Source organism: Marmota monax, unplaced genomic scaffold (assembly GCF_021218885.2).
Source record: "Marmota monax isolate L192 unplaced genomic scaffold, Marmota_monax_Labrador192_F-V1.1 WCK01_AAM20220418_F8-fsc00139, whole genome shotgun sequence".
NCBI lineage: Eukaryota > Metazoa > Chordata > Mammalia > Rodentia > Sciuridae > Marmota > Marmota monax.
This window is the reverse complement of record NW_026695226.1, coordinates 5,437,276-5,450,244: the sequence shown is the minus strand read 5'-3', so window position 1 is coordinate 5,450,244 and position 12,969 is coordinate 5,437,276. Positions and strand designations below refer to the sequence as shown.

General features: G+C 38.8%; 1 protein-coding gene across 1 annotated transcript in view; it reads right to left on the bottom strand.

Annotated features, from left to right (window-relative positions):
• Window positions 1-12,969, bottom strand: part of Scin (scinderin) — a 75,780-nt gene that overhangs the window by 15,034 nt on the left and 47,777 nt on the right. Inside the window, exons 6-10 of the mRNA XM_046435388.2 lie at window positions 11,452-11,584; window positions 10,466-10,554; window positions 9,312-9,527; window positions 6,633-6,754; window positions 1,135-1,225 (exon numbers count right to left, since the gene is read on the bottom strand). Coding sequence (XP_046291344.1) covers window positions 1,135-1,225; window positions 6,633-6,754; window positions 9,312-9,527; window positions 10,466-10,554; window positions 11,452-11,584 — 651 coding nt within the window. The remainder of the gene's footprint in view (window positions 1-1,134; window positions 1,226-6,632; window positions 6,755-9,311; window positions 9,528-10,465; window positions 10,555-11,451; window positions 11,585-12,969) is intronic.

Below are 12,969 nucleotides of genomic sequence, written 5' to 3'. Positions count from 1 at the left end.
CCTTTTCTTTCTCTCTTTCCCCTCCCATTTCTGTCCATCTCTTCCCGCTTTCTTGCACTTTCCCTTCACTTTTATGTGTTGAACTTTAGTTCAGTCAAAATTCTGGTTATCTAATAGAAAAAAATAAGATCACTGGTGTCTTTCAAGTTTGATTGCAGTTTGCCTTTGTAAAACATAACTTATGCACTTTTCTGATTTGAGAGTGTGTAAAATATTGTTCCTCTTTTTAGCCTATTAACTAGAACTAGTCACCTGGGCTTGTTCTATACTACTGTATTTATTTTCTATTGCTTCTGTAACCAATTGCTATTAACAAATTTATTATCTTACAGTTCGGGAGGTAAAAAGTCTGAAATGAGTTATAGGCTAATTTAGTCTTGGGCTAAAATCTGGGAGAATCCCATCACTAGGTTACAGTCAAGCAAGCTATCACAGAGCTCTGTTACTTTCTGCAGGCCGAAAGGATGAATCCACTTCCTTGCCTTTTCACAGCTTCTAGAGGTTGCCCAGGGAGCCCCTTCCATGGTCAAAGCTAGCAACTGTTGTTGAGCCTTCTTCATGCTGCACCATCCCTGTAAATCTGCCAGTCTCCCTGTTCTACTCTTAAGAACCCTGGTGACTACTCTGTCCACCCCACCCCCATTAGCCCCAGACAACCTCCTTAGTTTTAAGTCAACTGATAAGCACCTGTAATACCATTTCCAATCTCAAGTCTCCTTTGTCTTGCAATACAATGAATCCACAGGTTCTCAGGGTTAGGATGTGCATGTGTTGGGGGTATCCTTCTGTCTATAACTGTTATGCAACAGCTGGAAGTGACATCGGGGGAAGAACAGTTTCAATGTCAAGTGACTGCCACTGTCATGTGGTATGATCTAATATGCTTTGGGGCTCTTAAATCAGTTAATAGATTTTTTTTGTTGTCTTTATTTTGCTTTTGTTTTCTCCCTCTGTTCCAGAATCTGAGAGAACTCCTATGGTAGGAGGGGAGAGACATTTATATTCAAACATAAAAGAAAGTTAATATCAAGAAAATGTCAAATTCCCATCCTAACATTGGAGGGGAGGTGCACCCAGAAATTGAACTAGCCAAACTTGAACCTGTATAAACTTTGGGAGTAAAAGCATCCCAACCTGCGTTGCCTGTCCTCCTAGAGACCGATCCAACTGGACTGTCAGGAACGCAGATGTCGTCAGCTCATCTCTTGTGGCATTTGCTCCTTGCCTAGAGGAATGAAAGCAAAATACACATTACATGATCATTAAACTATATTTGTATTTAAGTTTTACAGCCTTCTCATGTAGATATTCCAAGAAGACACTTAAGTTATTATGAAAGATCAAGAAACCAACTGAATTAATGACATGAGCTGTCAAAATTATTGTGTTTGAAAGTACTAACACCAAGCCCTGAATTGTCCTGTGTGTTTTCTAGAGCTATATATGTAGACATCTTTTAAAGGCACCTATTAAACATAGCCTTTCAATGTTAGCAATATCAATTTTCCATGAGCCCTTCTTAAGAAACAACTCTGTGGGCCATGAGCATGAGTGGAGAGGTAGCAGCTGCGTGACATGATGGTCCACAGTGTGGGAGCTGATACGCACTAATTCTTCTTCACTCCCTGCTTTTGTTAAAAATAACTGCTTCGCATTTTGTCTTTTATTCTGGAGGAAAAAAATTCAACCAACTAATAGACAGTATCATCCAATTTTTGTCTTCATTTGTCTTTTTTTTTCCCTTTTGAGTATTTCAACCAGAAAACTTGAAAAATAACACCAAAAGTTTGCTGACACTTTAACAAGTCCTCCACTAATTATCTTGAATTCCTTTTCCTGTTCCTGCCAAAACTCCATGTTCCCATACACACAGATTCATACTAACCTGCTTTATGGACCTATCAACCAGAAGGGCAAGTATTTCGTTATAATCACAACACAATTCAGTTGCTCTTTGTTATTTTGCATTCTGTGTTCAGGGGGAAAGAAATCTACAAATTTGTGTATTCAGAAGTACATTTAATTCCAGTTTTCACCTTTTCACTCTGCCTCCTGGACTTAATGTATTATTTCCCTGTATCAAAATTACCATGTAAGCTCAAAAGTTGTTTAATTTGAAAGTCAGTCTTCAAGAGAACTGCTTATTTTCTAAATGCCTCCATATTACCTTTATGGAAGCTTTGAAGATCCACAAACCATACAATCTTTACAAATTTAAATATTTAGCATCCATGGTTTTAGATATTTAGCAAAGATGCTCAATATTTAGCAAAGATGCTCAAGTATGTTCAAACTTTAGATCTCAAAACATTCTCATTACATTACTGATGAGCACCTGTAATACCATTTCCAATCTCAAGTCTCCTTTGAGACTTTCCCACTCCTTCAAGTGGGGAAGAAGAAAACCAGATGATAACCTCCATCTCATCGCAAGGGTAGAAACTATTCATAATGTGTGCATTCTCATTGTCTTCTTTTCCCTTTGAATCTTTTGCAGTATGTGCCAACCTGTCCTCCTCCTGAGTTCTCTATCTTCGCTTCATTTACCTTAAAAGAAACCACTATCCACTTATGCTCACACAAAAATCCTGCGGGTCATCCTTGCCTCCGTCTTCTCTGTTCCCCATAACCACTCTTTCTGAGACAAACTTCTTTCTTTTTTTAACCCCCCCCCACTTTTTAAATTGGTGCATTATAGATATACATAGTGTTAGATATGGAAAATGAAAAGCCCCAAGATAGTGTGGCGTGGGAAAAGGGAGTAAAAAAGAAAAACCATACATTGATAGCTTTAATCTCTTTCAAGATAAATCCTTTTCAGATGCTGGCCACAGATGGGGAGAAAGTAACCCATCAAACCTAGAATGATAGTCTCTGGGAAGTTTTAATCTCTTTCAAGATAAATCCTCTCCAGATGTTGGCCATAGCCCCCCCCCCCCAACCCCCAAACTCAAATTCCTGAGTGTCCAAACTGACATGCTCACTAAATCACCTCTCAGTATAACCTATATAAGCCCAAACTCCTCCTTTGGCCAGTGGCTCATTTTCCACCAGGAAAGTGGGTCCATCAGAGGCGCCTCACCCTGTTTCTGCATACCCTGTTCCTGCATGAAACTTTGTTCCTGCATAAAAAGCTGAGATAATCCATGGAGTTTGCATCTGGCCCAGTGTTAACACATACTCATGGGATTTGTTGTTACATATTCGTCCATGCACACAATAGAACAATATCATCTGGCCGGTATCACTCCCGGCACTTTCCCCCTCCCTCCCCTCTTCCTACCCCTGAGTCCCTTTCCTCCACTGATCTCCCTTTGATTTCCACGAGATACCCCCACATTTTTCTTTTCCTTTTCCTCTCTAGTCTCCACATATGAGAGAAAACACACAACCTCTAACCTTCTGAGTTTGACTTATTTTGCTTAACATAATGGTATAAACATGGGTATGCAAGTCCCACTGTAGCATGATGACTTTAATTTTGTAGGATAAATAAGGAGGAGGGGTACAGCTGGGTCATATGGTAGTTCCTTGCCTAGTCTTTTGAGGAACTTCCATGCTGATCTCCATAGGGGTTGTACTAAATTACAATCCCACCAACAGTGTAAAAGTGTCCATTTTTCTCCACATCCTCTCCATTATCATCTGTACTCTTGATGATTGCTGAAGCCAACTTCTTAACAGCTTGCAAATTTGTCTCATTCTTTCCATCCCTGAATTCAGTTCTCATTATCACTCAGCTGTATTAGCCCAACAATTCCCACTGGCCTTCTTGCCTCTAGTCTTCCCCCATCAATCCTTTCCTTAGTTGTCAACCAGAATAATTTCCCTAAAGGGAAAATCAATCATGTCATTTCCCTGTGCAAACTCTTCGAGTGGCTCCCAGTTCTCTGAAAACAAACTTTATCCTCCACAGCACGATTTACAAAGTCATTCACAAATTGGCTCCTTCTAATTTCTCTAGTTTTACTGCCTTTGCTCTCTAAATTTGCTCCAGTCATACATCTTAGATTAGATCATACTTTTCCCTGTATTTCTTGGACAATTTCCCTCTTCTCTTTTCTATGTGCCTCTATTTCTGCTCCCACTTAGCTGTCGCTTTTAGGAACTTTTCACCAATCACCTTGGAGTAAGTGGAGGCGTCTGACTATAGTTCCCCAAAGGTCACACAGCTTGGTCTTATCTTACAATCCTTTACATTACATTAAAAATGCCTGTCAAGCCGGGTGTGGTGGCACATACCTGTAATCCCAGCAGCTCAGGAGGCTGAGGCAGGAGGATTGCAAGTTCAAAGCCAGCCTCAGCAAAAGCGAGATGCTAAGCAACTCAATGAGACCCTGTCACTAAATAAAATACAAAACAGGGCTGGGGATATGGCTCAGTGGTTGAGTGCCCCTGAGTTCAATCACCAGTAACCCCACCCCCCCAAAAAATGCCTGTCAATTATCTTCTTCTCATAAAGCATAAGCTCTTCAGGGCACAGGTCATTTTTGCTTGTTTGTTTGTTCTTTTCCATCACTGTATCTCCAGCAACTAGACCAATGCCTTGCACATGAAGTACACAATAAGCACTTTCAAAAGATGCAAGGAATAACTACTCCACTTAAAATTTGTGACCCCATTTATTCTATTTAGTTATGTTCACATAGATATTTATGTGATTGTAAATTGTTATTGTCACAATGAATTATATTTTTTATATTTAAAATAGAATCAATGGCTTGGAGGCTGAGGCAGGAGGATTCTAAATTCAAGGCCAGCCTCAGCTACTTAGCAAGGCCCTAAGCAACTTAGAGAAAGCCTGTTTCAAAATAAAAATAAAAAGGGCTGTGGGTATGGCTCAGTGATAAAGCACCCTGGGTTCAACCTTTGGTTATTCCCCCCACCAAAAAAAAAAAAAAAAAGAGAGAGAGAAAACGATAGATCAAGAAAGAGGAACACAAGAAAAATCATGAAACAAAATGAAAGAAAAGTTAACTAGGAGTAATTGATTTTTTTCCTATAAATATTGTGCTTTGCACAAACATTTCTAAATTAAAATTTTAGAAGAGAAAATTGCCAAGTAAGGACATAATTCTATGGGACAGTTATACTCAGAACTAGAGTGGGAGAGACCTACAGATTAAGGCTTGAACATTGTTTTGCCAGTTACAACAGTTGTGATCTTGGGTGAAGTTACTAAACCTATCTTATCCCACTTGCTTTCTTTTTTGGTAAAAAAGACAATATAAGGAACTAACTAGTACCTTGCTGTACAAACATGCTGCTAGTTGCTAGTAAGATGACCTATTTAGCTCTTAACCATATACATTCATCTTGGGCAGTATATGGAGTGACAGTGGGGTTAGGAATGTCTCTGGGTACAGTGGTTCTCATTAATAATTGTGTACATTAGACTCTCAGGAGTGCCACCACCTGAGATTCTGATTTATTTCATGTGGGGTGAAGGCATTTAGATGTGTAAAAATTGTCCAAATTATTCCAGCATTCTGCCTGGTGTTTAGAACCACTGACAAAGGCAGTGCTCATCATATATAAATCACTTGTAGATTTCGAGGCCCCACATTTGACTCTCTAGAGTATTTTTGCAGAATCTATTCTAGTAAGCCAAAGGTGACACCTAAAAGTCCACATTTCTAAGCTCTAGCAATGCTTCTAGTTGCCAAACTATCTGTTAGTATCATCCCGTCTCCTGAACTTGATGGGATTTGAGGCACTGAGCAGCATGAATATTTGGACTTTGGGGACAGATGTGACTCTGTCATATGGTGTGAGGATTATTATCTTTGTACTTTCCATCCACACTTCTCAGTTTTGTGATCTTTTTGGAGAATTAGTTTTCTTCCTGTCTTCTCAGCAGTATTATATTTTACCTGATTTTACCTAATAACAAGTTAGAGAATTTCATATTTTATAGGAGTTGTTTCAGAATCCCTATGCTTTGAAATCGCCGGGCATAGGGTAGGCATATAAATTACTTGGTTGGACATTTGTTCCTTCCTCCTTGAGCAGGGCTTCGGACTTAAGTAAGTAAACCCAAGCTTCAGTTAACTCAAATCATTACGCAAAACCTTGCAGATGGGGACCACACTCGCATATTTTCTCCAATACTGTTATGAATTTCATGGAGACAAAGAATAGGGTTGCATTACTTTGAGGTCTCTGGAATGTGTGATGGAATCACAAATTATTTCCCTGCACTCCCTGCCTCAGAGTATGCCTCACTGCAGTTTTCTGCAGCTCTAATCAGGATGGGCCTCTGCGAATTTTAACAGTAAGACATGGTACCCAAAGCTGGCCACTAGAGGGTTAGCCTGCATATGAGATGAAAAATTCAACCACATATCCAATAAGAGGACAGAACCATTTAGGTCATCAAAACTTTATTCCAAGGCTAGACAGGATGACTTTTATCTACCTCCTTCTGCTTGTGAACAGCAGATACCAGTCAGAAGCACATTCAAAAGAAAATACAATATGCATGTTGTACAAATCTCTCTGGGGTAACTACAGGATAGAATACTGTATTCTATATGATAGAGAATTCTATCCTGTACTGCATGAAATTTAATACTTTGGAGCAAAATCTAGCTCCTATGGAACTTGAGCTCTTGTGAAAGAGGTAAACTTACCACGTGTAGATAATCTGTCCTCTGTGATAAGTGTAGAGAATAATGTAGCAGTCACCACCATAGAATTCACCATAGGCGTTTGGGTCAATTTGGACCCTACCATTGTTTTCTACACGCCAAATCTGAAAGAAATGGAATATACATACACTATCTTTTCATAGGCTTTAAATTACTTTTAGTTTAGGTCTATTATTAAATAACTTTTATTAAATAACTTTTAAATATTTTTTCTAATTAGTTTACAAATCAAACAAAGGGGAAAATGTCAATCAAACTGGCAATTTGTTGACCTTTTAAGCATTTCTATTATTTTTATTCCTTCACAGTATTTAGCTCAGTTCTGAGTCTGTTGATTAATAAATTTCTATTATTTCATCAGTTAGTGAAAATAACATGACACTATTATTTTGTACTTTGCACCAAACAATATTCAGCTTAGGAATGTATCTCCTAACTTTATAATTGAGTATTTTTCATCAGCTGTGAAATATTTTTTTCTTCTCTATGCATTAAGATATGAGACTGCTATTTTCTGAGGCAAGAGTTGGTAGACTGGGACCAAATGTGAATGTTGGTTCAAGGGACCAACAGGATTCATGTTGAAACCTAATCCCCCAATGTGATGATGTTGGGAGACAGGACCTTTGGGAAGTAATTAGATCCTGAGGGTGAATCTCTCATGAATGAAAACAGTGCCCTAATAAAAGGGAACCTAGAGACTCTCTAGCTCCTTCTCCATCACGCAAGGACACAGCTAAAAGACAGCAGTCTATGAACCAGGAAGCATACACCAACCAAACAGCCAATCCATCAAAACCTTAACTTTCGACTTCCCAGGCTTCAGAACTGTGAGAAATAAATGTTTACTGTTTAAGCCCCAATCTATGCTATTTCTGCTATTGCAAACTGAACAAACGAAGACAGATGCCAATGTCATGATTTCCATTTTTAAAAGGTACAGCCCAGGCATAAAACTGAAAAGATCCAACAGGGGATAAAAATAGGCAGAACCTCCTCATCTTCATCACAGATTAAAGACACTCCAAGTTGGAAAGATGAGAGTTGTAGAAACACCAACGAGTTACCAATCAGACTGCCAGATCACCGCATGTACACATGCTTGTGCACATGCGCACATCCTCCTGCCTGGGTCCAGGAAAGGAGCAGGGCAGACCTGGCTTTGAAATATGGAGATGAGCAAGTGGAGAAGAACAGAGTAGTGCTTTCAGAGAGAAGTGGGAAGGTGGGAAGAGAGTGGAGGAGAAGCAGCAGCATCACCCACGAAACCCAGGAGCCTAGACAGTCACTGGATTTCAGCAGTCCTGAGGTGGCACAGGAGGGCATCTCAGAGGTGCTGCCGTCTGAGATGGAGACTGCATCAGGGACACAGTTGGTCAAGGGCTGTGACCATACCACCTGTGCTAAACACCAGAAAGGATATCTGAGCAGGAGATAGTCCCAGACCCCGAAGTTAATACCCCTCCGATGATGGCCAAGATTGACACATGACCTCCTTTGTCATGGTTCTGTGCAGCTTCGATTCACGTTTTATGTCTTTGAAAAGAAGGAAAATTATTCTTAAAGTTTTTGACTACATAGTTTGGTCCTAGGACTGTGGTAAAATGTTTTAACTCCTGTCCTCAAGGAACTGCTGAAAGGTCTAGGAGAAATCTGTAAGTAAATGAACAACTCTGTGATACTTAAGTGATAAATCCCATGGAAAAGATCACTTATAAGTTGAGCACTGAGAAAGGCTGAGGGAAGGCTTCTCAGAAGAGCCATGGCTAATGATAGGCTGGAGCTGCCAGGGAGAGTGGGAGGTTAATCAGACAGAGGGAGGTGTGGGGTGTGGGGATGCTGCTAGAAGGCCAGGGGAAGAGTCAGACCCCCAAACACTGAAGGGTGAAGAGAGAGTGGAGCAAGGGTCAAATCGCTGAAGAGGGATGATTTCAGACAGACTAAGAAAAAAAAAAAAAACTATGAAAATATTTTAGAAGGGAGTGACATCATCCAGTTCTCATTTAGACAACTAAAGAGTGGATTGAGGGTGAAGAGATTTTCAGCAGTTTTTAAAATCTAAAAGGGAATGATCAACAAACTCAATTTGAATACTCGAATAATTATCTGTTTTTAGCACACATGCATGCTCAATTTGCTGTTATAAATGCCTTCGGTCTACAGCCATACTACCCTGAACACACCCGATCTCATCTATAAATGCCTCCAGTGTGAAGAGGGAGGGAAAAGTAACGGTAGATATTACACTCAAAGCAACAAACCCTCAGTGCACAACCCCAGAAATGGGCTTTCTGGGAGAAAGAGCTGTTCTGGACCAGGAAGCAAAAAGACTATGTTCTGTTCAGATCTCTAAGACAGTCATGAGGTGAACTTGCACAAACCACCTAACTTCTCAGGATCTCAACATATACATATGCAAAATGGGCAGTGAAGATCAGACCTTAACTTTTCCAGCTTAAACTACCATGATTTCGAGTACCATCTTGGACCATCTTTATTACTAAGTAAGATTCACATCTTAAAATGTTTGCAGTTTCCTATATTATATTACATCTCTTACATACATCATATTATAGATATTATATCATAAAGCTATATAGTCCCACACATGCTGACATAAATGGGATTGATAAAAACAAACAAAATCAGGTACACAAATACCTCTACTTTGCCAGAACCATCATCCACCATGTTGTGCTGGGCTGCCATCTGCGAAGAGCTGTGCAATTTTGAGGCATCAAATGGAACTTGTTTTATCCGAGCCACTCTCTCTGTGACATATACTTTCCCAAAGCCATTGCTCTGGTCTTTATCTTTCCAGTCCTTAAAGAACTGTTTGAAGATTGGTGTTTCACCTCCTTCTGGAAGAACCTGAATCTGAAATTTAAAATAGTAACTATAGTATTAGATAGGAAAACAAGAGATCATGGAAGGGGCTGGGGATGTGGCTCAAGCGGTAGCGCGCTCGCCTGGCATGCATGCGGCCCGGGTTCGATCCTCAGCACCACATACAAAGATGTTGTGTCTGCCAAGAACTAAAAAATAAATATTAAAAAATTCTCTCTCTAAAAAAAAAAGAGAGAGAGATCATGGAATAACATTAGTAATAGAGAAAGAACGAAAGAAATGAGACTATTGTCCGGGTTTCTGTGATTACAGGTATAAATTTAGAAGCCTGTGAAGCTAAAATAATCCAAGCCTGCTTTTTCTCATAATTAAAATAATTGCCATTGAATCTGAATGTTTGAAATAAGAATCAACTTCTTTCATATGTAATCACTATAATAGTCCCCAAAGTTTGGCTGTCTGCATTAGGTTCACAAGAGAGCTGTGACCTGGAAGAAATTATCACATTGTGTCACATGTGTCAGAACATAACAACGAAGATGATAGCTGAGGCTGAGAGATTCAGAAAGGAAAAAGAATAATCAGCCAGTGCCTAAGTTGATCTTGATGAAGACAAATACTATTTGGGTATTAGCCCAGCTCTGTACAACCTGCTCTAAGGGACAGATGATTAGTGCTTTAAGCTAAATCTACTGCGCTTGATTATCCTGACTTAAAGGCTGTGAAGCAAGTGAGTGGGCTTTTCCTCCTCATGCAGCCCTAAAGGTCTGACCTGCAGTAACTGCAGAATCCTCTCCACCACACAGATAAAGTATTAGGGGCATAAGACACAAGAATGCACACACTCAGGTGGAGAAAGCCCTCATACACATATATTACTTTTGAGCAAATTCTTCTGTGAGTTCTGTGGAGATGTCATGACTCCCATGTTTAAATTTTTTTTCTAGTCAATTCATTTTCACACATACTTGGGTATTGGTGGAATAATTCATTTGCTCTAGAAATTCTTCAGCTGTCTTCATTGCAGCCTTCCTCTCCTGGGGATTGGCATCTTTACCTAAAATAGAAGGTAAATTAAAGAGAAAATTTCAGAGAGGAAAATATTATATGATGAAGAAATGCATGTGTACCAAAAAAAATGAACATGATTTTAATTTAAGTATCACAGTGCCAGAATGGCAAATTTTAAATTTAGTACATTAAAAATATTTAGTAATATAGTAATAAACAGTGCATGTGAAGAGATTCTTTTTATGCTGTCCAAATGCTTTAATTCCATAATCCCTGCTAAATGATGCTAGGAGGAGGAACATAGCAGCCTTGTAGGTGAGATATTTACAGATCATTTCTCAAAAAGCAGACTAGTTTAAAATGCCAAATGTCTTCTTTGATATAAGGAGAGTAACTAAGAACAGAGTAGGGTCGAAGAGCATGAGAAGAAGATTAACATTAAACAGGGATGAGAGGTGGGAGGGAAAGGGAGAGAGAAGGGAAATTGCATGGATATGGAAGGAGACCCTCAGAGTTATACAAAAGTACATACAAGAGGAAATAAGGGGAAAGGGAAAAATAAAACAAGGGGGACAAATGAATGTCAGTAGAGTGGGCAGAGAGAGAAGAGGGGAGGGGAGGGGAGGGGGGATAGTAGAGGATAGGAAAGGCAGCAGAACACAACAGACACTAGTATGGCAATATGTAAATCAATGGATGTGTAACTGATGTGATTCTGCAATCTGTATATGGGGTAAAAATGGGAGCTCATAACCCACTTGAATCAAAGTGTGAAATATGATATATCAAGAACTATATAATGTTTTGAACAGCCAACAATAAAATTTTTTTTTTTAAAAAAAAGCAGACTAGTTTAAAAAAATCAAAAAAGATGTTTTATTTGTCCTTCCAAGGAAATAGCTACACATCTGAGATGCAGCAACAAAGTCAAGGGCATTTTTACCTTTCCATACGAAAATCTGCTTTGCAGCACCATGGTCTAAAATAAAGCATTCTTCAGAAAGCAGCATTGCCATGGAGAAGGGGTTTTCTTCAGCCACCACAGTCACTCTCATGGATCCACTTGCATCTGAAACCTAATACAAAGACCAGGAGCTCCGTGGTTTCATTTTGAGCGGATACAAATATTCTAAAATTACATTATGATAATGGTTGCATAACTCTGTAAATGTAATGAAACTTAACTGTCTACTTTAAGAGCATGAACTTCATACATTAACCATGACAAAGAGACAAAGCATTCATGAGCACAATACTCCAAAAGGTTTTCTTTTTCTTTTATTTTTTTAAGGTCTTTGGAAGTAAAAGAACTACTAATGAAGCATTAAGCTTTGACACTAGTTAAAACATTAGAAAAGCTTTAACGGCTAAGATTTATTGAGATTCTTTCATAACAAGCATCTTGTAATGAACTTAACATAATCATTTCATTTCAAATTTAGAGCAAGCTTTGCAAGTAGGTAATGATCTTACACACACTGCATACACTAAAAAAGGTGAAACATAAACATTCACTCAGACCACAGTTACTGAGTGCCTACTACTACATGGCAGGTTCTGTGCTAAAGGCCTTGATGGACTCTAGTTTATGCATACAGACTTTAGCATAAGTGCTGCAGTTTAACCATAGTCTGTGAAAATTATCAAAGCAAACAACTTCTATCATATTTGGAAGTAGGACTTTCTTGAATTTGCAGGTGGTCCTACAAAATCAAAAGCGATATCCATGTGTGGATCAGAATGCACCAGTTTCCAAAAGTAAGCTTATTGGCTATAACTACCTGGACACTTGTTAAATATGCAGATTCCAGGGCCCTCTCTAAATCAGTGGTGGAGTTTTGCAACACCAAAGCAGAGTTTGAATTCTGCATTTTTAGAAAGCACCCGAGGTGATTCTACTTCACTGTCTTTTTTAGCAACCCCAAATTATTTTTGAATAGATTTTCTATTTCAGATGTGTGCAATGTGTTATAGTTCCACTAGAGGGAGCTATGGTTCAGGATTAACATTTGCCCTTTTAGAAACATTACTGTAATCCATAATATTGTTCAAGAGGATATAATTTTGATTGATGATGTGAAGTAAATGATATTTTTTAGGCTGACAATGTTTTTAGAGAAAGTAATTAAACTTCAGCCTATTTAGATAATAATTTCTGTATAACTCATGTTAAAGTTATCAGTATTGAGCAGCAATGATGATCATATTTTCCTTTGCCATATAGGAAGAAAAAAATCCACTTCCTCATTATAAAAAGCAAGTTTATGCTACACAAGTAAAATTATAGTGTTGCTGGGGCTGTGGTTGTGGCTCAGCATAGAGCTCTCACCTTGCGAGGCACTGGGTTTACTCCTCAGCACCACATAAAAGCAAATAAATTTTTTAAAAAATAAAGCTAAAAAAATACTATAGTGTTTCTGAGCTAGAAAATCCTTTATGGAGCAGCAAAAAGTTCCTTCCT